A 26,106-nucleotide genomic window follows, 5' to 3' on the forward strand; every position below is an offset into this window, starting at 1 on the left:
ATATATATATATATATATATATATATATATATAGATATATATATAGATATATATAGATATATATATATACTGTATATATATATATATATATAGATATATATATATATATATACTGTATATATATATATATATATATAGATACATATATATATCTATATATATATACTGTATATATATATCTATATATATACAGTATATATATATAAATATATATACTGTATATATATATCTATATATATATATATATCTATATATATATACTGTATATATATATCTATATATATATATATATAGATATATATATATATAGATATATATATATATATATATCTATATATATATATAGATATATATATATATATCTATATATATCTATATATATATATATATAGATATATATATATATATATATATATATATATATATATATATATCTATATATATATATAGATATATATATATATATCTATATATATCTATATATATATATAGATATATATATATACGGCACGGTCACCCTTCACAGAGTAGTGTTTCTACGGCACAAACCGTCGGTTCCCACTGTTACGTAACAACAAGTCTTTACAGGAACATTTATCAACCGTCGTTTGCAACATAAAGTCAGAAAACGTTGAGTTAAAACAAACTTCTGTTGATTTAACTCAACGTTAGAGACTCAAAGATTCTCATGAAGACGTCAAACTCCTTCTCTTAAATCTAATGACTTTAACAAAGATGATAAATCTTTGTGTGGCTCCAATACTTCGTGACCTTCTTAAGCGTGTGATTCAGGTGCAGAAGACAGAGATTGAATCACAGCACAGACGTGTAGAAACAAACACACGTGACCGAGAGCCTGGATCCAGGAAGGGAAGCGTGTCTGTGTGCCGGGTCGCTGTCTGACCCTCAGATAAACACCAGCAGCAGCTGCGAGGACGAGCGCCGGCGACACATTCTCGGGTCAGACCTGCACGAGGATCATGGAACCTGAGCTCTGGGTGTCAGGAGTCGCTTCAACGCCGTCGCTGAGACACACGTTGATCTGCAGCCATGACTCTTTGAAAGCTTTAGGAGTCGCCGGGAGGAGAGGTCGGAGGACCGCGACCCTAGAGGTCGGAGGTCGAGCTCATAGACAGAGAGATGCATTGTGGACCAGGAGGTTAAAGACACATGTGGATTCCAGCACATCAACGTGGACCAAACACTGTAAACACGGCGGCGCGGCGGGTGGTTTCCCTCGGGACTCGTCCTCGTGTTTACATCCCAGAACAAACAGTACACACCAGGCAGATGCGTCCGATCCGGGACTGGGTCACGGGGGTCTGGCCCATCTCAGAGGACTTCTCCCGGAAGAAGAAGTAGAGCTTGTCGTCGTTTCTCTCGGCGCTGTCGGGGATGAGCTTCACGTGGACGAAGGTGGGGTCTGTGGGGTCAGAGGTCACACGAAGAGAAGGTTATTCAAACCTGATCGAGACAAAGACCACAGAAGATCCTTCAGCTAGAGGCTGGTTTAGCTTCTAAAACGATTTACTGTTTGATGCTCAGAACAAGAACATATGTTGAGCAAAAATACACTTTTTCGTGACAAAACATTGTTTTTCTTCAACAAACATACTTTCAGATGCGGTCCAAGCTATTACGGGGCCCTGAGCAGAATGTCCCCCCCGGCCCCCCTCACCATCATTCCAGAGGCTACACTGTCTGTGTTGAATACGTGTTAAATATTTACGTTTACACACGATAAGTTACTCAATGGACTTCATTTTGTTTTTAGTTTTATTAAAAATGTGAACTTACGAAACAAAAAAAGGAAATGACGTCACATTATCATCTTACGAAATAAAAAAAATAAACGTAATTAAACGTCAATAATGCCTCATAAAGAACATAGAAATAAAGAATACCACAGTTTTGAAATGTTGCCAAAACATTAGTATTTTTTCAGAAACTTCCTTGTTTTTCTGGAATCAATTAAAACGTCATCATAACAAGTGTCATGTGATGAAGAAACATTTGTTTGTATCGTTAAAAACATTTAAAAAGATATTTGTAAAAAGCCTCTGATGGCGAAGGAAACACTCGTCAAGTTTCATCATCATCTTCACGCTTTAGACTCTAGAATGTTTGACGACATCATGTCACGATGAGTGAACTAGTCGAGTGAACATGACACCAGTGACTGATGTTTCAAGACCGTAAACAAGGACTTGGACGGCGGTGTTTGGCCCCCGAGCCGAGCACATCATGATCCTAACGTCATCACAGACCAGGTTCAGGCTCGACCCGGCGCGAGGAAGAAAAGTACCGTTGAGCCATCTGGAGTTGTACTGATCCGTCCGCATCGCCGTCTTCGAGCCCAGAGTTCGGAAAATGGCCGAGTCTGTTCCCATGAAGTCCACGTAGACGCCGGCGTAGAGTTCTCCGTCTGTCGGCAATCAAAAGGTACGACTTTAACGTCAACAAACCCAACACAACAGCCATTACATTATGACCACCACTTTCATAACTTCTCAGCTCAGATGAGTTTGTTTCAGTTGTGCTAACATGCTAACATGCTAACATGCTAACGAACCAGACCTTGGGTCAATCTTATATTATGATCTTTTATTTGAATTTAAATCTCATAAAGATGTGAAATAATGAATGTTTTTTTACTGAACGCTCGCTTGTTCCGCCTGCAGTTCTTTTCTTGTTATCCACCAGTTACTAACAGTTTGTTTAGACTAGTTCATTAGAACTTGAGAAGCGCTGAGTCAGTGCATACCTCCTCCAAGGAGCTTGTTTCAAATTAATTTATTTAAAAAAACATCATCATTTAAAAATAAAATAAGATTTGTTATTTATTTTGGATAAATGTAAGACATTTTGTCTTGTTTGGGATTTGAACCAGTGACCAGTTAAACCTGGTAGTTAAGATTTCAAGTTATAATGAAACCGAGTCACTGTTTGAAGGTCATCAAGGTTTAGTGAAATGTAAAATAACGGTGATGACGTGACGTGTGATGTGCAGGCGAGCAGAGGATCAACTGATCTCATGCGAGCGTCAGCAGCTGATCTGGTGCTCATGTGAGGAAACTGTGGCTCAGATCCACACGGATCCACTGGAGGCGACTGTGGTGACTTTGACTGAAGAATCTCTGAAGAACTGATGAGACAACAAGAGTGTTGAGCTCTTCGATGATACAATGATATTCATCACATTTGAACAACCAGTGTTTTATAATGTTTACAATCATTTCTTGTTGTTCAACTTTGGTTCTATTTCTTTACACTTGAAACGATGGTTGAAGTCAGTTTTAACAAGAACCGCCTTCGTGTCCATCTTTTACTCTGACAGTAACACTTCCTGTCTTGACCTTTCAAGGTCAAAGACAACCTTAACATCTTCAACTGCTACTTCCTGTTTCGAGCCTCAGAACAAGATGTTTGTCGAGCAACATTCAAGGAGGAGGAAGAGAAAGAGAATTTATATCTACAAGAACAAACATCATGTAACTGCAGTGAAACTCTCTCTTGATGATACTTGTGAACTTCCACCGTGTCTTCACTCTCTTCATCGACCTTGATCTCCATGGAAGGTTGACTTCATGTCTCCCTCAATGTTCTCTTAATACTAGGAATGTTTCTAAACTTTCATTTTGAAATCCTCGTCTGAGGTGAAGGTAAAAATCCAACATGAGTCTCTGATAAACTCACAACATCATGTGTGGTTTAAAGGTTAAAAAGTAACATATAAAACAACATTTGAGTCGTAAAGATTAAAAAGAAACAAAGAAAACAACATTTGTGTCGTAAAGGTTAAAAAGTAACATATAAAACAACATTTGAGTCGTAAAGGTTAAAAAGTAACATATAAAACAACATTTGAGTCGTAAAGGTTAAAAAGTAACATATAAAACAACATTTGAGTCGTAAAGGTTAAAAAGTAACATATAAAACAACATTTGTGTCGTAAAGGTTAAAAAGAAACAAACAAAACAACATTTGTGTCGTAAAGGTTAAAAAGTAACATATAAAACAACATTTGTGTCGTAAAGGTTAAAAAGTAACATATAAAACAACATTTGAGTCGTAAAGGTTAAAAAGAAACAAACAAAACAACATTTGAGTCGTAAAGGTTAAAAAGTAACATATAAAACAACATTTGTGTCGTAAAGGTTAAAAAGTAACATATAAAACAACATTTGTGTCGTAAAGGTTAAAAAGTAACATATAAAACATCAACATTGAAACAGTTTCTTTCACAACGAAGCGACTCACTGATCAAGGCCGACACACTGTTGAGCTTCGGGTCGTACGAACACTTTCCTTTCCCAGATTCTACTCTTCCCGGCTCCAAGTGGAATATTTCTTCCTGAAATGGAAAAATCACACAGAGACGGCAATAAATTCTGGCTCTTCATCTTGTCACGGAGCGTCCCTGGAGAGCCGGAGAATTAGGAAGCATGTGCTCTCCAGCGGCTCCCGAGGGACCCGAGGGCCTGATGGGGGATGAAGTATTGGAATAATGAGCGTGCGTTCATACAGAAAAATACATGCAGGGAAAGACGGGAATCTTGGATCCAGAAGAAAACACCGAGCGCTGCCTCTCCCTGAATATCAAGTCCCTGCAGTTGAACCGACAACCCTGGAAATATTCTACGGTTGTTCGCGTTCGTTGATAAAACGTAATGAACTGGTTTCATCTGCTGGTAAGTGATTAAATATTAAGTGCGGGTCAACGTCGAGTCGAACTCATGGTCCACTGGTCTGGGATTAAAGTCACGTCCGTGCAAATAAGAAGGTGTTGAGAGTCGCTGCCAACACAGCAGATGGTTCCTCACACAGAAGGTCAGAACCAGGTGGACGTGCCAGAGCAGAACATGTGGCGAGACGTTCATATTCTACTTCTTCTCTTGTTCAGAGACATAGTCGTGTCAAATACGTTTGATATTTTGGGAGAATTCCATCAGAAAAAACTAATAAAGCTATTTCTCTTTTTCTAGACATAAAATCCGTTTGATTTATGTAAAAATGTATTTTTTCTTCACTATAAAGTTCTATAGAATTAACAACAACATGCTTCAATCATTTAAATTACATCAGATTATCCATCAAGTTATTCAAATGTATATCATTTATAACATAACATATGCAAGATACAGTATATACATTATAAAACTAAATAAATGTAAACTAATTACTTCTAAATATTTTAATACAACACACAACAGAAATAACACAATTATTATATTTGTTAATCTTTGCAAATGTGTATAATGGTTAAATACTTTATTTATTACGTTATTAAAATACTTTTGCATCGTAAACGTAGAATTTAAATAGATTATTTGCCTTTTTTTAAACAGTGTCTAAAGTCTTGTATTAAAAGATATTGTTCATCTTGTTAAAAACACTGATGTGTTAGTTTAACGTCAGTAAAGTTCTGAAGCGTGTGACCTTGAATCACCTTCGATAAGAAGCATCAGAACCAACATGGATCCAGTGATTTCATGACCATGCAGACGATGACCAAACAAAGTGCTGAGTCATGCTGGGACGATGGTGCTAACGGAATGATATTAGTGCGAGGATGATGGTGCTAACGGAATGATATTAGTGCGAGGACGATGGTGCTAACGAAATGATATTAGTGCGAGGACGATGATGCTAACGAAATGATATTAGTGCGAGGACGATGGTGCTAACGAAATGATATTAGTGCGAGGACGATGGTGCTAACGAAATGATATTAGTGCGAGGACGATGATGCTAACGGAATGATATTAGTGCGAGGACGATGGTGCTAACGAAATGATATTAGTGCGAGGACGATGGTGCTAACGAAATGATATTAGTGCGAGGACGATGGTGCTAACGAAATGATATTAGTGCGAGGACGATGGTGCTAACGGAATGATATTAGTGCGAGGACGATGGTGCTAACGAAATGATATTAGTGCGAGGACGATGGTGCTAACGAAATGATATTAGTGCGAGGACGATGGTGCTAACGAAATGATATTAGTGCGAGGACGATGGTGCTAACGAAATGATATTAGTGCGAGGACGATGATGCTAACGAAATGATATTAGTGCGAGGACGATGGTGCTAACGGAATGATATTAGTGCGAGGATGATGGTGCTAACGAAATGATATTAGTGCGAGGACGATGGTGCTAACGAAATGATATTAGTGCGAGGACGATGGTGCTAACGAAATGATATTAGTGCGAGGATGATGGTGCTAACGAAATGATATTAGTGCGAGGACGATGATGCTAACGAAATGATATTAGTGCGAGGACGATGATGCTAACGAAATGATATTAGTGCGAGGACGATGATGCTAACGAAATGATATTAGTGCGAGGATGATGGTGCTAACGAAATGATATTAGTGCGAGGACGATGGTGCTAACGAAACGATATTAGTGCGAGGACGATGATGCTAACGAAATGATATTAGTGCGAGGACGATGGTGCTAACGAAATGATATTAGTGCGAGGACGATGGTGCTAACGAAATGATATTAGTGCGAGGACGATGGTGCTAACGAAATGATATTAGTGCGAGGACGATGGTGCTAACGAAATGATATTAGTGCGAGGATGATGGTGCTAACGAAATGATATTAGTGCGAGGACGATGGTGCTAACGGAATGATATTAGTGCGAGGACGATGGTGCTAACGAAATGATATTAGTGCGAGGACGATGATGCTAACGAAATGATATTAGTGCGAGGACGATGATGCTAACGAAATGATATTAGTGCGAGGACGATGGTGCTAACGAAATGATATTAGTGCGAGGACGATGGTGCTAACGAAATGATATTAGTGCGAGGACGATGATGCTAACGAAATGATATTAGTGCGAGGACGATGGTGCTAACGAAATGATATTAGTGCGAGGACGAGGACGATGAGGCACAAACAAGCGTGACGGCCGTGATGCAGACTCCGCCCACACCTGCAGTCCGAGCGTCTCGTGGACGGCGCCGAGCTCGGCGGCGCGACTGGCGCGTCCTCGGGCCTGAGCCAGCTGCAGATACATGGACGTCTAGAACAAGAGACACAGTTACGCCGCGAGGAAGGTCACGTGACCCTCGGAGCGTCTTCACGAACACACGCGTGATGTTCAGGACAAGAATCAAAATGTGTTTCCAACAAATACTCCTCGTGGTTGCAGGTTTGAATCCCAAACTGTTGTATTTCATTGTTTCTCTTTTAACATGTTTTATTGAGAATGTCTAATGAGCTCCTTTGCAGAGGTTTGCATCGTCTCAGTGCTTTTCAAGTTGCACAGTTTTACTGAACGACTTATGAACGTGTGTTTAGATGTTGGTCAAACTGTTGCCATAGTAACAGCCGATCATGAAAAGGTCACGTTTATAGTTCATCTATTTTCACAGAGATGAATATGAATATAATTTTATTATTATTTAACAGTTATTGACTAGAAATTCATTGAATGATATGTTCAGCTTATGTAGATTTATTTTGTTATTCAAGAATGTCCACCAAATACCTAAGAGGTTTAGAAACGGATAAAACTAAAGCTTTGAGGATTAATTTTTCTATCTTGGTTCATTCGAGCAGAATCAACGTGTGGGAGTTGAAGTTAAAAGAATCAATTATTTTCTCAATTAAATGTTAGGTTCTCTAGTGTGAGGTTCTCTAGTGTGAGGTTCTCTTGTGTGAGTTTCTCCAGTGTGAGGTTCTCTAGTGTGAGGTTCTCTAGTGTGAGGTTCTCTAGTGTGAGGTTCTCCAGTGTGAGGTTCTCTAGTGAGAGGTTCTCCAGTGTGAGGTTCTCTAGTGTGAGGTTCTCCAGTGTGAGGTTCTCTAGTGTGAGGTTCTCCAGTGTGAGGTTCTCCAGTGTGAGGTTCTCTAGTGTGAGGTTCTCTAGTGTGAGGTTCTCCAGTGTGAGGTTCTCTAGTGTGAGGTTCTCCAGTGTGAGGTTCTCTAGTGTGAGGTTCTCTAGTGTGAGGTTCTCCAGTGTGAGGTTCTCCAGTGTGATGTTCTCTAGTGTGAGGTTCTCTAGTGTGAGGTTCTCTAGTGTGAGGTTCTCTAGTGTGAGTTTCTCCAGTGTGAGGTTCTCTAGTGAGAGGTTCTCCAGTGTGAGGTTCTCTAGTGTGAGGTTCTCCAGTGTGAGGTTCTGTAGTGTGAGGTTCTCTAGTTAGAGGTTCTCCAGTGTGAGGTTCTCTAGTGTGAGGTTCTCTAGTGTGAGGTTCTCTAGTGTGAGGTTCTCCAGTGTGAGGTTCTCCAGTGTGATGTTCTCTAGTGTGAGGTTCTCCAGTGTGAGGTTCTCTAGTGTGAGGTTCTCTAGTGTGAGGTTCTCCAGTGTGAGGTTCTCTAGTGAGAGGTTCTCCAGTGTGAGGTTCTCTAGTGTGAGGTTCTCCAGTGTGAGGTTCTCCAGGATGTGTGGCACGAACACTGAGGGATTTAGTTCCCTGAAAACTCTGCTGGTCATAACGAGGGAACAAGTGTGATGTTTAGAGAGCGAGGTGTTCATGGTGAGGTTACGAGTCCTGGCCTGGGTGAGGAAGTCCAACAGGTCCCATTAAAGGTTGAGACTAAACAGAGGAGCTTTGACGGCTCACGAGGGACTCGAGTCTGGACAAGTCTTCACAATAGAGGCGAGTCAAGAGGAAGGTCAAGGGAAGAAGGAGAGAAACCAACACCGAGGGGAACACGAGGAAGAGCCTGACCTGAGGTTTGCGTCCGCGGTTGACGAAGGTGCAGACGGGGTTGTAGGCTCCGGTGCCGCACACGTACAGCTGGGTCCGGTTCCAGGGTTCGATCAGACGGATGAAGTTCGCACACTCCACCTGCAGACACGCTCGGAGAGTGAGAACCTGTCGTCGCGCCGAGCTGAAGAACATTCCATGAACATACGACAAACTTTGAAGAAAAACAATCCAACGCTCCTGGAACGAACACCGCCACGTAGGAAAGTTTCAGCTCTGGTTTGTTTAGTTTCACACTCTCGGGTGAAGGTCGGCGGGTGAGGCGTGTGTGCTGTGTCAGCGAGTTCACTCACCTTGGCGTCCTTCCCGCTCACCAGACACTCCTTCCTCCGGGCCTCCGACACCGGCCAGTGGATCTGCAGCAGAAACACCAGGTTCAAGATCAAACCTTTGAGAGGAGGACGACTCCTCTTACAATGTGAGGCTCCTTGTTGATGTCGTGAAGGTCCAGCGACAGGATGTGGTCTTTGCTGCCGATGTACATGCGGTCGTGGTCCTCGTCCATGCGCAGGATCTGGTAGTCGGTGGTGTTGAGGACGAAGGCGAAGTGGTGAGCGGTGCCGGTGGACCTGAGCTCTGTGGAGACACGAACAGAAGCTGAACATTCCTGTCGGACCTGATGGATTCAATCATCTAAAAGTCTTTTGTCACGACGGCAGGTCGACGAGTGATTCATGTTTCGAACGCAGCCATGGCTCAGGGGTGTTCTGGCATCTTTTCTGACAGTCGAGCCGGAGATTTAAGACTTTATTACAGGTAATAACAGGAAGCCGAGCAGATGAAGGAACGGTGTGTTGTGTGAGAGGAAAGTAGTCATTAGAACATCCATGATGTAAACATGAGCTCAGAGTACACGTGTAGTAAACATGTCGAAGTACATCATTTTAACCCCAGATCACACGTCTTAAACATGTACAAATCTTCTTTAACTCTGACATTATAAACTTCTTCACTAACATCCAGTCCCAGCCTTTCGTTGTGTGTCCACCACCTGCTACCTTCTGGCAGTGGGCGGGGCCTTCGTAACCATCGCCCAATGACACTCGTCGTTTTCCACGCAACACAAAGACGAAGAACTACAACAATGGAGGTCAATGGTTCACTTCCTCGATCTGCAGCCTGAAGGTCTGAAGCTTGTCCAGATCGTTCTCCTTCTCTTGTTGTTTTTTAAAAATGAGTGAGTTTGTTGATCTCTGACCAACCCGTGGTCGCCTGGAACCAGAACCTGCTCGGACGTGTCGTGCTGACGAACACAACGATGGACCAGGAAGAGTCGAGATGTTTGGACCCGCGATGGAAGTTACCGACACGTGTCCAGAGGCTCATTGAGGCCGAGATCTGATTGATTTAATCCACAAAGAAAAGCAGCTCATTGGTTCCTTTTCTAGCTGGTTCAGGTCCAGTCACATCTGGATCAAACATCTGAGCGCGTCGTACACATCTATCAAACTCCAGGTCTAAGATCTGTTCGTTCAAAGTGTCTCGTTGATGTGAGTTAACGTTAACGTGACGATGACTGTGTTTAAGATAAGTTAAGGCTCAGAGATCATGGAAGTTAAAGTGGATTGTGAGAAGAAACTGATATAATGAAGATCGATTGAGAATGAAAAACAATATTCTCGTTAAATCAATGTACATTTGGTTCGACCTTGACCTGATGAAAGACCTTGTGACCCTGGGGTCGCGTCAGTACAGTCGTGAATCTACTTAAGTATCTCCAAACATTTCAGATGTAACGATGTGTAGTAGCGACCCGATGTGTTACTTCACCGACTCTACACACATTTTTACAAGTTCCAGTCAAAAATAAAAACAAGTTCTGAAAATAAACCTGATCTGATCGAACCAGCGGCGACACATTATCCAACAGGTCCGGTCAGGCGAGCGGGTCTTCCTGCCGGCGCCGAGTGTTTGCTCGATTCTTCACTCCGAGGTTCATCAACTCTAAACAACAGGCTGAGGCCACACCGTGAGCAAACACACTTTATCTGGGCTGGCGTTCATAAACTGCTGGACAAACAACCTCACCAGAGAATAACTCTCTTTGCTGAAGAAAATGTTCTGGTTTCAAGAGCAGGAAATCTAGTCGTACGTGTCGATGAAATCAACTCTAAGTTTAAACCCACCAGATGTGAGTCACAGATATTAGCGGCGTTAGCTTCTCTATATTGACACAGAAGTCTTGAGTCACTGAAGGATATTTACAGGTCAGGGCTGTGATTGACAGCTGTCGAGAGTCCTGCGGTCAGGAGCAACAACATGTGGTCGGACCCTCTGATTATTTGTGTTGAGGTCTTAAGTTGAATGATGAGTCCCACTGCACTCCCGCGTGTTTGTGTATGTGGATTAGTGCGCACACACGCATGTCGCACACGCACACACACGCGCACACACACACACGCACACACACGCACACATTCCTTGGACGTCTCCGAGCAGGTTGTCAACTCCTCGCCGCGTGTTTGTTGTCGCAGAAGCTGGACGACCATCTGTCGCTGAACGAGAGGCACGTCAACACTTCCTGATGTTTGTGGTTTTCACGGACGTACCAACGGATAAGGAAGCTGACGCTACACATTACTAGAATACTTTACTATAATACTATAATCTACTGTGTGTATAAAGTGTTTTTAGTTGAAGCGAACATTGTCGTTGAAGACTTCTTGAATCTAAAGATATATTGTTTGCAAAAAAATTACACTTTTCTGCATTTCTCTGGACGTACATGTACTGGTCTTGATGCATCAAACATCCAGATGTGTCACCAAAAGTGTGAAGATATTCCAGTGGATTTATCATCACGAACTTCCCAGTAAGAAACTTTATCTCGTTTCAAAACAAAGCCCGACGACAACATTTCTACTGTCAGAACCAGGAGTTCACAAATGGTAAATGGTTCTCACTTATATAGTTATATATGTTCTCCGCTTATTCAGCAACACTTTACACTAAGTTACACGTTCACACACTCACTGGTGGCAGTAGGCTGCGACGCAGCGCAAGCTCAACCATCAGGAGCATTCAACATAAAGGGGGGACGGAGGGTCTTAGCAAGTCTATGACAAGTGAGTCTAAGACAAGTAAGTCAATGACAAGTGAGTCTATGACAAGTGAGTCTATGACAAGTAAGTCTATGACAAGTCAGTCTATGACAAGTAGCCTATGACAAGTAAGTCAATGACAAGTCAGTCTATGACAAGTCAGTCTATGACAAGTCAGTCTATGACAAATAAGTCTATGACAAGTCAGTCTATGACAAGTAGCCTATGAGAAGACCATATGACAAGTCAGTCTATGACAAGTGAGTCTATGACAAGTGAGTCTATGACAAGTGAGTCTAAGACAAGTAAGTCAATGACAAGTGAGTCTATGACAAGTGAGTCTATGACAAGTAAGTCTATGACAAGTCAGTCTATGACAAGTAGCCTATGACAAGTAAGTCAATGACAAGTGAGTCTATGACAAATAAGTCTATGACAAGTCAGTCTATGACAAGTAGCCTATGAGAAGACCATCTATGACAAGTCAGTCTATGACAAGTGAGTCTATGACAAGTGAGTCTATGACAAGTGAGTCTAAGACAAGTAAGTCAATGACAAGTGAGTCTATGACAAGTGAGTCTATGACAAGTAAGTCTATGACAAGTCAGTCTATGACAAGTAAGTCTATGACAAGTAAGTCTATGACAAATAAGTCTATGACAAGTCAGTCTATGACAAGTAAGTCTATGACAAGTAAGTCTATGACAAGTGAGCCTATGACAAGTCAGTCTATGACAAGTAGCCTATGAGAAGACCATCTATGACAAGTCAGTCTATGACAAGTGAGCCTATGACAAGTAAGTCAATGACAAGTGAGTCTATGACAAGTCAGTCTATGACAAGTAAGTCTATGACAAGTCAGTCTATGACAAGTGAGCCTATGACAAGTGAGTCTATGACAAGTAAGTCTATGACAAGTCAGTCTATGACAAGTCAGTCTATGACAAGTAAGTCTATGACAAGTCAGTCTATGACAAGTGAGCCTATGACAAGTAAGTCAATGACAAGTGAGTCTATGACAAGTCAGTCTATGACAAGTAAGTCTATGACAAGTCAGTCTATGACAAGTGAGCCTATGACAAGTGAGTCTATGACAAGTAAGTCTATGACAAGTCAGTCTATGACAAGTGAGTCAATGACAAGTCAGTCTATGACAAGTAAGTCTATGACAAGTGAGTCAATGACAAGTGAGTCTATGACAAGTAAGTCTATGACAAGTCAGTCTATGACAAGTGAGTCAATGACAAGTCAGTCTATGACAAGTAAGTCTATGACAAGTGAGTCTATGACAAGTAAGTCTATGACAAGTAAGTCTATGACAAGTGAGTCAATGACAAGTCAGTCTATGACAAGTAAGTCTATGACAAGTGAGTCAATGACAAGTCAGTCTATGACAAGTAAGTCTATGACAAGTGAGTCTATGACAAGTCAGTCTATGACAAGTAAGTCTATGACAAGTCAGTCTATGACAAGTGAGTCTATGACAAGTAAGTCAATGACAAGTCAGTCTATGACAAGTGAGTCAATGACAAGTCAGTCTATGACAAGTAAGTCTATGACAAGTAAGTCAATGACAAGTGAGTCTATGACAAGTAAGTCTATGACAAGTCAGTCTATGACAAGTGAGTCAATGACAAGTCAGTCTATGACAAGTAAGTCTATGACAAGTGAGTCTATGACAAGTGAGTCAATGACAAGTGAGTCTATGACAAGTGAGTCTATGACAAGTGAGTCTATGACAAGTGAGTTTATGACAAGTCAGTCTATGACAAGTGAGTCTATGACAAGTGAGTCTATGACAAGTCAGTCTATGACAAGTCAGTCTATGGCAAGTCAGTCTATGACAAGTCAGTCTATGACAAGTGAGTCTATGAGGTCCAGGTCTACTCTGGAGGTCTGCACTGGCACAGCAGGTCTTTCTATCAGTGGACAGTCAACACTCGACTTCCTCTCGGAGAAAAGTCAACTCTCTGGAGCTGAGAAGGAAACCAGAGCCTGGATCGCGTCTCTCCTCGTACTCAGCAGAACTTTTGCTCCTCATTCGTGGCGTTCTTGTTCGTTCCTGTCCACGTGCAGCGAGATGTGCGTGATGTGTGTGATGTGTGTGTGTGATGTGTGTGATGTGTGTGATGTGTGCGATGTGTGTTATGTGCGTGATGTGTGTGTGTGATGTGTGTGATGTGTGTGATGTGTGTGTGTGATGTGTGTGATGTGTGTGTGATGTGTGTGATGTGTGTGATGTGTGTGATGTGTGTGCGAGTGCAGTTACACCGAGAGGCAGGAGCAGCTCATCAGTCACTCAAGCATCACAATGAAGGGATTTGAACCTGAAACCTTCAAGTCCTTTTAAAAAGAGACGATTAATAAAATAGATTTGAAGTGAGAGAAGATGTTTGGAAACATGACGCGTGTGAAAGTTAACACTTGCTGTTGAAACAAGAGAAACGATTGTTTAAAACTCACAAATACATGAAACAATGAGATTCAAACATAGCTTCAGAATTAGAAACTATTTGTTTTAAAGTAGATTTATTTCATGTTTTATCTTGAATCAACTTTTTTTTAATCAGACGATTACGAGTAAATCAAATAAAGTAATAAATCAAACACATTAACTTCCCTCTAAAGACTCAACATTTGGATATAAAATAATAATTTATTTGTAATAATCGCGTCGAAAAAGAACCGACGATGTTTGACGGAGAACGTGTCGTCAAACTTCTGCTCCAGAGACGTCGACAAGTCAAAGCAGATCTTTTTCTCTTTTCAATTAATCGCCGACGGGTCGACATTACTGAGCAGATGTGTTCGGACAAGAATCGATCCGAGAAGAAAGACTCGCTCGTCAAACGGTTTTTCTGCACCTGGACCGAAAATCACAAGTTTGTATTTATTTGTACTTCACTTCCTGGATTCTTTGTATCTTCTCACCAGGACGTCTGGAGCCACTGAGGTGACTCCACCGCTGATGTCGACTCTGATGTCGTGTAATGACGCGACACGACAGGTCGACCACATCGTGACCCGAGTCCAGTCCTGAGGCGTCGCTGAGGCCGAACGTGACAATTACGGTGTTAGCAGGGAGTGACGTGATCTCACACATCAAAGGAGACCCGAGTCCACGAGTCCAGGAACCTGGTCTGAGTCTGTCTAACTGCTGACTCATGCTTTGATCACAGAAACATTGACGCCCAGCGTCAAAGTGACTTGATTGACAGCTGACTTTGTTTGAAAATGAGCAAAACCCTTAAAAGCCCTGGAGTCTGAAATGACAGCAGTGCATCATGGGAACGCAGCAGCTGGTGGACGTAGCTTAGCGACTCTTTAGGGATCAGATGTGAAGCATTACTCAGCAAAATAAAGCAGTGAGCAAATATATTTACTTGTTACTACACTATCACAACACCAGAGTCAAGTACTCGACAATACTACAAATATATGTACTTGTTACTACACTATCACAACACCAGATTCAAGTACTCGACAATACTACAAATATATGTACTTGTTACTACACTATCACAACACCAGAGTCAAGTACTCAACAATACTACACATATATGTACTTGTTACTACACTATCACAACACCAGAGTCAAGTACTGGACAATACTACACATATATACTTGTTACTACACTATCACAACACCAGAGTCAAGTACTGGACAATACTACAAATATAATTACTTGTTACTATACTATCACAACACCAGAGTCAAGTACTCGACAATACTACAAATATAATTACTTGTTACTATACTATCACAACACCAGAGTCAAAAACTGGACAATACTACACATATATACTTGTTACTACAGTATCACAACACCAGAGTAAAGTACTGGACAATACTACACATATATACTTCTTACTACACTATCACAACACCAGAGTCAAAAACTGGACAATACTACACATATATAATTGTTACTACAGTATCACAACACCAGAGTAAAGTACTGGACAATACTACACATATATGCTTGTTACTACACTATCACAACACCAGTGTCAAGTACTCGACAATACTACAAATATAATAACTTGTTACTATACTATCACAACACCAGAGTCAAGAACTGGACAATACTACACATATGTATACTTGTTACTACACTATCACAACACCAGAGTCAAGTACTGGACAATACTACACATATACTTGTTACTACACTATCACATCACCAGAGTCAAGTACTGGATAATACTACACATGTAGAGGAGGGACTAGAACTCCTTGTCAAGGTTAGCATAGCTAGCAAGCTAACTAGAAGTATATCAATGTGAAGATCAAACAACTACTGACTGAAGAATATTGTCAGGGAATGTGCGACCTTTGACCCCATGACAGCATGTCTGCCTGACCGAACACGTATGTTTAGTGTTGTTTGTTCTGTTGCTGTGACTCGTCTCTCGCCGTCTTTCACGCTGCGTTTAGCTAAAGTGCTGCACATCATTACCCCCCTCGTATCTGATGCTCTCCGTCCATTAAAGACGTGACACCTGACGGTTCAGCGCCGTCACCACCTCGTTACCGGCTGGCCCCGGGAGCCCCGCCGCCGACCCCGGGGCCCGGCCCGCTCTATAATTAGACCCGCCCCCCCCACACTAATGGCATCAATTTGTTTCCTCTGTCAGCTGTGAGCTGCTTTCACGAGGAGACAACATGTCTTTTGGATGACGCTCTGGCAGCGACGAGCATCACTTCTACAAACACTGATAACAAAAGTATCAACACATCTATCAACTTCCTGTACAAACCAACACACACCACATCACCGCTTTAGCGCCGCGGGATAAATGTTTACATGTTACTATAATTTAATAGCGTTTTGATTTAAACAAGTTTTACCTTAGCTAACAGTTGTTAGCATCATATTTATATTAGTTTAATTTATCACTGAGACTACGAACGATGACTTTATCATAACTTATTATAACCTAACTAGAAGAGTTTTAGAAGATTGTTATTATGATGTCATCAAGACTTCCATCTACGTGACAACAGTTAGCAGCTATGCTAAGAAAGTAAACAATTGACTCGTCTTTATGATTTCGCTAAACTGGTTATTTTTTAGCATTTTAGCTTCATTGGTTTTAGCACGTTCATGGAATATAATTGTAGAATGAACTATTTGTAGCTCCTACACTGTTCATAGTAAGTTACTTAGTTAACCTTCTTTGATAAGATCTGATACTATCGTAGTATTACTAGTTAATAACTTAAACACTAACATGTGATCTTAGTTAACCTTCTTTAATAAGATCTGATACTATCGTAGTATTACTAGTTAATAACTTAAACACTAACATGTGATCTTAGTTAACCTTCTTTGATAAGATCTGATACTATCGTAGTATTTCCAGTTAATCACATAAACACTAACATGTGATCTTAGTTAACCTTCTTTGATAAGATCTGATACTATCGTAGTATTTCCAGTTATTAACATAAACACTGACATGTGATCTTAGTTAACCTTCTTTAATAAGATCTGATACTATCGTAGTATTTCCAGTTAATCACATAAACACTAACATGTGATCTTAGTTAACCTTCTTTGATAAGATCTGATACTATCGTAGTATTTCCAGTTATTAACATAAACACTGACATGTGATCTTAGTTAACCTTCTTTGATAAGAGCTGATACTATCGTAGTATTTCCAGTTATTAACATAAACACTGACATGTGATCTTAGTTAACCTTCTTTGATAAGATCTGATACTATCGTAGTATTTCCAGTTATTAACATAAACACTAACATGTGATCTTAGTTAACCTTCTTTAATAAGATCTGATACTATCGTAGTATTTCCAGTTAATCACATAAACACTAACATGTGATCTTAGTTAACCTTCTTTGATAAGATCTGATACTATCGTAGTATTTCCAGTTATTAACATAAACACTGACATGTGATCTTAGTTAACCTTCTTTGATAAGAGCTGATACTATCGTAGTATTTCCAGTTAATCACATAAACACTAACATGTGATCTTAGTTAACCTTCTTTGATAAGATCTGATACTATCGTAGTATTTCCAGTTATTAACATAAACACTAACATGTGATCTTAGTTAACCTTCTTTGATAAGATCTGATACTATTGTAGTATTACTAGTTAATAACAAACACTAAAATGTGATCTTAGTTAACCTTCGTTGATAAGATCTGATACTATCGTAGTATTACTAGTTAATAACAAACACTAACATGTGATCTTAGTTAACTTTCGTTGATAAGATCTGATACTATCGTAGTATTTCCAGTTAATCACATAAACACTAACATGTGATCTTAGTTAACCTTCTTTAATAAGATCTGATACTATCGTAGTATTACTAGTTAATAACATAAACACTAACATGTGATCTTAGTTAACCTTCTTTAATAAGATCTGATACTATCGTAGTATTACTAGTTAATAACATAAACACTAACATGTGATCTTAGTTAACCTTCTTTAATAAGATCTGATACTATCGTAGTATTACTAGTTAATAACATAAACACTAACATGTGATCTTAGTTAACCTTCTTTGATAAGATCTGATACAATGCTTTGGAACGATCTTCTTCTCTCTTTGCGTTTGATGATCTACTGACTCCTTCAAGAAACATCTTAAGACGTTTTTATTTGTTCAGGCTTTTCCTTGATTTTCTGGAACTCCTGTTGTGTTATCAGTTTTATCTTGATCTTTAAAGTATATATTTTATTGAATATTGTTTTGATTGTTTAAGCGCTTTGTGACCCTGGTCTGGAAAAGCGCTATACAAATAAAAATGACTTACTTAATTACTTACTATCGTAGTATTACTAGTTAATAACATAAACACTAACATGTGATCTTAGTTAACCTTCTTTGATAAGACATGATACTATCGTAGTATTACTAGTTCATTGGGTTGATGAGAAACATTCTTTGAGAGAGAAACAGTGAAGAACTGGTGAAGAAACATCTCAGTCTGGATTGGAAACATCTGCACAAACATCTTCAGCTGAAGCAGCTCCAGACAAACAGTGACTTCCTCTCGTCCTCTTATCTCTGCTCAACAACTGCTGCCGATCCATCTCTTCAGAAGTAACTTCTTCGATCCTGAATAAGAGAATTATCTTCGCCGTCCAGGCTTCTGCGAGGACTGACCAGCAGGACACACTACGAGGTCAAAGGTCAGCAGGCAGTCGCGGCTCTGCTTCAGGCTCCTGTTTAATCTGGGATTAGGACGAGGGCGAGCGTTATCTCAGTCTCAGAGGAATCAGGAAACAGGGATTGAGTTAAAGTGGCATTACGGTGAAGCCCGTCCAGATTCCTCCTCAGTCGAGACAAACTAGCTCGGGACCCTGGCTCCGCTGCACGTCACATGCACGTCGACCGTAAATAACCAGATGTATGGAGTCTGTCTGGACACACTTATGCTCGGCTCGTCCAGTTTCCGGAGCAGAGTTAGCATGAAAAATTCATTTTCAGGCTGAATCTGTTCCAGGAGAGCAGATGCAGCTCGTAAGTCAAGATGAAGAGTCCAGTCGCAGCGAGATCCTCCTCATCTCCACCTGGTTTCATGTCAAACATCAACCTTCTCTCGCTGGACTTTGTGGAGAGAAATACTTTCTTCTGAACATATTAATACATGTTTTTAAAATGTTATAATGATGTTTTTTAAAAAGTTCCTGTTTTACATCATCATATTGAAATATGGTATAAAGCACAGTGGAGAACGAAGATGGAGACATGAAGGAATCTTGTCACTTCAGTCCATAGCTTTGCTAGATGTTCTGGAAATCCCTGTAGAAACATCACAGGTTGGATCCATAAGGTCCATTAGCTCCATCCAACATGTCAAAGAAAAACTTTCGTTTTGACATTGATTTAAAGAAGGAAGTCAAGAAGAAAATCTTTTGAGTGAATCAAGTTCGTGTTCGTCTTAACGTCTTAAAGTTCTTGAAATCGAATCAAGAGTCTCTTGGCAGAGAGTGAAGGCTGCTGGGAAACCGTGGCAGGGATAAGTGCGACCGGTGCTTCCCGGCACGCCAGGGGCACGGACACAGGATACGTCAGCATCACATGTCTGAATGTATGTGACAGCGCCGGACCACCTCCGCTCTGGTGGGTCATTGTTCTGGGCCTCACTGTGGGAGTCCAGATGTGACGGAGGTTTCCTCCTCCAGACTTCCTCCACACGGCGGGCGTTTGCCAGCTCAGCACTTCCTGCTCTAAAGAGTGTGTTTGCGTAGGAGGCTGGAATATCTCCCTGGAGGCAGAAGATGCTGGTCAAAGCACTGACGTCAGCTCAGCCCTTCTCTTCGAGCGACGGACGCCCCGTTAGGTTCGGATCATCCTGTGTTTCCCAGGCATGGCGGGACAGGAAGAGGGATTATCAGTAAATCCCGTCGGTCATCACGGTCGTCGCGTTCTTCCTCTCGACTCGCTCGCACTGTTCGACTGCGCTCATCTGAGGTTAACACGATTAGCTTCGACAAACAGCTTTGTGTGTGTTTGCGCCGCTGCTTCCTCCCCGCGATCCATGACACCGGGAGCGAGGGTCGCACCGACGCCGCTGAGGTCACGGGGTCAAGACGAGACGATAGTAGAGTCTCGGTCGCCAACGACTCCGGAGATAAGGGGTTCACTTAAAGACGCCCCTGTAATCTCACCCACTGAGGAGAGTTGTGTTGTGTTGTGTTGTGTTGTGTTGTGTTGTGTTACACTTTCTAAAACTGCAATTGAGCACCAAACTAAGAACGACAAACACAACTTTGCTGGGACGACACCCTCGTAACACAACTTTCTGCCCATGAAAACCAAACACGTTTGGATTTTGGAAAACCTTTTTCTGCAGTTTTTCGGTTTTGTGTTAAACCTCTAGACTATTTTAAACACAAAAACACGTTTTAAACACACAATATATGTTTTGAACTGCATGATTAAAACGATCGATTTGTTTGAATGACAGGATATATTTGTAAGATAAACTCGTGTGTAAGGTAAGATAAGGTAAAACTTTATAAATTGTTTTTTTTCCAATAGCCACAGAAAATACAGCATTTTTTTATAAAAAACAAATCAAAATAATATAAGAACAAGAACAAAAAGACAAAGAACAAGATGACACAATATAAGTCTAAAGATAAAGATAAAGAACATAGATAATAATAATAATAATAATAATAATAATAATAATAATAATAAGATAGATCAATAGATCAAAGAAAAACAACAAAGACAAAGGATACAAAGACTAACATAGAAGTGTGTGTGTGTGTGTGTGTGTGTGTGTGTGTGTGTGTGTGTGTGTGTGTGTGTGTGTGTGTGTGTGTGTGTGTGTGTGTGTGTAGTTGTGTCTCAATGTTGTGTTACGAGATGTGACGTGAAGTTTCATAAATAGGTCGACAGAGCTGATCATCTTTGATACGTCGAACACGATCAAAGTTTGAATTTTGGATGAACTATGACTTTAAACACAGATGGAGTCGATGAGAGGAAATAACCCATGATGCACCTTGGTGGTCGAACTCTACTAGTTACAGAAAATCAAGTGAAATTAGAGGCTGATTATTTGATCAAAGACATGTTGTCCTCGCGTGTTGTTACATCTGTAGAGACTCGTCAGTCTATAAACTGTTGTTCGAAGCTCCATGTCCATGTACGGTGCTGTTTAGGAGACTGTGGGGGGGCGGGTGGGGGGTCAGTGAGTTTACCAGATTGAGCCGTCCCAGTGTCACTGGTTAATCTCCTGCAGCTAACATGGTGAACACTCTGCTAACTGAGCGGCAGCGAGGGAATGACATGTCTGCCTCATCCCTCTGTTGTCACACGTGAACTAATGACATGCATCGCATGCATCTTCAGACACGCTCGGATCAGGACCTCGCACACCAGGACCGTCACACATGATCATCTTTCACGAAACATTTTCTTCCTCTTCCTGATTGAACAATTGCACTAAAGTCTCACCAGATGGAAGCGAAAACCAAGATCGCGTGAAGAGTTCTGGCTGGTGCTGAACGCTGGAGCCGAGGTCGTGTTTGAGTTGGAACCGCAGCCCGAAAGCTCATCCCTGAAGAGAAACACGAGACAAACGACAGCTTCCTCGTCCATCACGACCCGACGGTGCTGCCCCAGAAGGTCCTCCACCAGCACCTGACTTCTTTATTAAACCATGACTTCTTTATTAAACCATGACTTCTTTATTAAACCATGACTTCTTTATTAAACTCTGACTTCTTTAATAAACTCTTGACAGCTGACAGACGACGCTACACATGGCAGGAGAAACTCCTCCATTGTTCTCCAGAGATCTCCAGAAACAAACCACGGTTGTCCAGGCTCTTCAAGACTCTAAGATCTGCCGACACCTCAGACTTGTGTCGACAGAAAACAGCCCTAAAAGGACAATGATGGTGTAAAGTAGGTCACGTGTTCACTCAACCTTCACAGAATGAAAACCTTCTGATCACAACGATGGTCGAGTCGAACCCGGACGGTCCGACAAAAGCGAGTCGAGTCCACTCTGGCGACGAGTCGCTCTTCAATCCCGGCGGAAGCTCGAGTCAAAACAAAACCTCATTCTGTCCAAAACAAGCCCCGCAGCTCTCGGAGCCACTAAATATAGCAAAGTGACCGAGGAGTGAAAACGCGACTGTCAATCATTGATTATCAGGACATTCAACATGTTCACTCGCTCTCAGGTCCGATGAACGTCAGCGACACTGAGACCAACTGACGCTCGAACTCTCCAGACCTCCATGATTAAGCAAAGACAAAACATGCTGAGACTAATTTCACGAACATGTCGGTCTGAGCCTCAGACGATGTTATTCCAGATCATCGTGAGGTGGTTTTAAATAACTACGTCCTTCTATAAATCCTTATATAGGAGCAGAATATCTTCGGCTCTGTTTTCAGTGAAAACAAGCAAAATACTTTTGTTTAAAATAAATAGAATTGAATTCTTGTGCAACACATCAAATGTGATTCATATAAACATTCATATTACATTATTATTATTATTATATTACACTGTTATTGACTTGAAAACAACATGATGACAAAACATAAGCGACTGTTTTGCTTCTTTCTTTAAGTATTTAAGTATTTTTAATGACATTTGACATGAAGTCACAATAAAGATAAAGTGTTTTTTTTATTATTATTATTTAAAAAATACTTCATATGAGTCTGTCAATCAATATCTATTTTGTCTTTTAAAAACCTTCCCCCAACACATGTACGCTGAACTTCCTGTCACCTGCCCAGGTGTCTCAACAGTCGCATCTAATATTGTCAAGTACAAATAAAATATATTTTATTTTCATTTTAATGTCAATAGCATTTTACATTGATCACCAAGACAAACCATTAACCTATTTTGAAAAAAAGCTATGTGAGTTTAGCTTAATTAAAAACCTGGAAAATATTAATTTTGGAAACTCATCTAAGAATTCTAACACAAGAAAATGATGTCATTATGTCAAAATAAGTATCATTTCATGTATGTAGAGTTTTAATAACATTTCATTAGCTAAGTTAAACACAGACATTTAATCCCTGGGCATTTGTTAGCATAGCTTGTTAGCTTCGATATCTTCTCAACTAGGATTAGCATTAGCATTAGCATACTGTTTGTATTAGCGATACATGGTGTCACTGGCATCATTAGAACCTCAGTGTCTGAAACTGATGAAGTGACGATTATACAGACATTTCCGATCAAGACTCAAATGTAGGTCAAAACAGTTTTTGAGGCTAAACGTGTTTTGCTCATGAACACAGAGACAGGTTGAAAGTTCAACTATTCCTGGACATCATATCCGCAGAACATTAATCCACGAATAATCCGCTGAAGGACGACTTGTTGCAGCAGCTGAGAGCTCGTCGCTCAACAGCCAGAACTCCGGGGTCGAGACTCGTGCTCGCCACTCTGTGTAATGACTCATTGATCTGAGCTCCTCAATCCTTATCTCTCGTGATGGCCTCGTCATCACAGCCTGTCACGAGCTGATGCTGCCAGTGAACGGATTCATATCAGAAACTAAAGCTTTGTTTCCTTCATGAACAACTTCCTTCTTAGCAGGCGAGTCAACGTCTCCATCTGTGGTCCTGGTGTTGAGAAAATCTCCAGATAATAAAGTCTTCATGCACCAGCGTCACCTCAACATCAAGAGGAGCCTTCAGACACAACTGGCCAGTATTGTTTATAAACAGTTGGTGTTAAGTGTTTCTCCGACAGGGTCCGAAGTATTTCTCCGCGAGAGTCCGAAGTATTTCTCTGCGAGGGTCTGAAGTATTTCTCTGTGAGAGTCTGAAGTATTTCTCTGTGAGAGTCCGTAGTATTTCTCCACGAGGGTTTGAAGTATTTCTCTGCAAATGTTCGAAGTATTTCTACTTGAGGGTCTGAAGTATTTCTCTGTGAGAGTCTGAAGTATTTCTCCGCGAGAGTCCGAAGTTTTTCTCTGCGAGGGTCTGAAGTATTTCTCTGTGAGAGTCTGAAGTATTTCTCTGTGAGAGTCCGTAGTATTTCTCCACGAGGGTTTGAAGTATTTCTCTGCAAATGTTCGAAGTATTTCTACTTGAGGGTCTGAAGTATTTCTCTGTGAGAGTCTGAAGTATTTCTCCGTGAGAGTCCGAAGTTTTTCTCTGCGAGGGTCTGAAGTATTTCTCTGTGAGAGTCTGAAGTATTTCTCTGTGAGAGTCCGTAGTATTTCTCCACGAGGGTTTGAAGTATTTCTCTGCAAATGTTCGAAGTATTTCTACTTGAGGGTCTGAAGTATTTCTCTGTGAGAGTCTGAAGTATTTCTCCGCGAGAGTCCGAAGTTTTTCTCTGCGAGGGTCTGAAGTATTTCTCTGTGAGAGTCTGAAGTATTTCTCTGTGAGAGTCCGTAGTATTTCTCCACGAGGGTTTGAAGTATTTCTCTGCAAATGTTCGAAGTATTTCTACTTGAGGGTCTGAAGTATTTCTCTGTGAGAGTCTGAAGTATTTCTCCGTGAGAGTCCGAAGTATTTCTCCGCGAGAGTCCGTAGTATTTCTCCACGAGGGTTTGAAGTATTTCTCTGCAAATGTTCGAAGTATTTCTACTTGAGGGTCTGAAGTATTTCTCCTTGAGTGTCCGAAGTATGTCCCAGCGAAGGTCCAAAGTATTTCTCCAAGAGGGTCAGGGGGTTTTCTCCTTGAGGGTCTGAAGTATTTCTTAACAAGGGTCCGGAGTATTTCTCCCCTAGTGTCCGAAGTATTTCTCCATGAGGGTCCGGAGTATTTCTCCACAAGGGTCCAAAGTATTTATCTGCCAGGGTCTGAAGTATTTCTCTGTGAGAGTTCGAAGAATTTCTCCGCCAGGGTCTGAAGTATTTCTCCACAAGGGTATGAAGTATTTCTCAGCGAAGGTCAAAAGTATTTCTCCAAGAGGGTCAGGGGTATTTCTCCATGAGGGTACAAAGTATTTCTCAGCGAAGGGCCAAAGTATTTCTTCAAGAGGGTCAGGGGTATTTCTCCATGAGGGTACGAAGTATTTCTCAACGAGGGTCCGAAGTATTTCTCCACAAGGGTTCGAAGTATTTCTTCGCGAGTGTTTTAAGTAATTTTTCGCAAAAGTGCAAAGTATTTCTCCCAGTGTGTGAAGTATTTCTCTGAAGACTGGACGATCAATACACTCGAGAGAAGCTTAAATAAGTTCAATCATCAGATCCTGGTCTGGATGTTGAGGACGAACTTTACCGTGAGCTCTGGAGTCTCCACGTCTTGACAGAAGCACAGAAACTGTAAAACTTGGACTGCCTGAGAGATTTTAATGACCACTCAGAGTTTCCTCGCTCACTTCAGATGTGAAACTCGACCTGACAGCCTGACACTTGACTGACAGGCCAGATACTTAGAGCCGCTCGGATAATAAGCTGCAGTTCCAGCAGACGATCATCTACAGCTGCTTGTTTTAGGGATTCAACCAGCCTGGGAACGTCACGGATCCCAGATCTGTTCATCCGTTGAGACACAATTGGTCGGAAGAGGAAAATTAAAACCATGTATAGGAAGAGAATATTTCCAGGGGCCCCAGTGACGAGATGATCTGACGTGAGGAGCCTCAGGAGCTTCTGCTGAGGTGTTCGGATCGTAGCCTGGAGACGACAGTCGTGACGTCGCAACAAACGTTGTTGACTTGTGGAAATAAATGTTTGGCCATCAATGTTTGTCTTTTCTCTAGAAGTAAAATCCAAACCTTTAACCTTTTTTATGACCTTGATCTTCATCATCTGTTTGTCTCGTTGGTTCATCAAAATAACTTCATTCAAAAGTGATTTGTTGATTAAAGTTTATATTCCTGCGCTGTATACGTT

At 41.0% G+C, this 26,106-nt stretch overlaps 1 protein-coding gene across 2 annotated transcripts in view; it reads right to left on the minus strand.

Moving 5' to 3' along the window:
* Nucleotides 1–26,106, minus strand: part of LOC148069918 (semaphorin-3F-like) — a 66,946-nt gene that overhangs the window by 21,489 nt on the left and 19,351 nt on the right. The window contains exons 3-9 of one of the 2 annotated variants that reach the window (XM_087800095.1): nt 9,148–9,308; nt 9,026–9,088; nt 8,694–8,813; nt 6,956–7,045; nt 4,261–4,354; nt 2,306–2,425; nt 1,284–1,423 (exon numbers count right to left, since the gene is read on the minus strand). In XM_087800095.1, the coding sequence (XP_087656221.1) occupies nt 1,284–1,423; nt 2,306–2,425; nt 4,261–4,354; nt 6,956–7,045; nt 8,694–8,813; nt 9,026–9,088; nt 9,148–9,308 (788 nt within the window). The remainder of the gene's footprint in view (nt 1–1,283; nt 1,424–2,305; nt 2,426–4,260; nt 4,355–6,955; nt 7,046–8,693; nt 8,814–9,025; nt 9,089–9,147; nt 9,309–26,106) is intronic. The other variant, XM_087800096.1, reaches the window with a different exon arrangement.

Source organism: Callionymus lyra, chromosome 10, assembly GCF_982586985.1.
Source record: "Callionymus lyra chromosome 10, fCalLyr1.hap1.1, whole genome shotgun sequence".
NCBI classification, from domain to species: domain Eukaryota; kingdom Metazoa; phylum Chordata; class Actinopteri; order Syngnathiformes; family Callionymidae; genus Callionymus; species Callionymus lyra.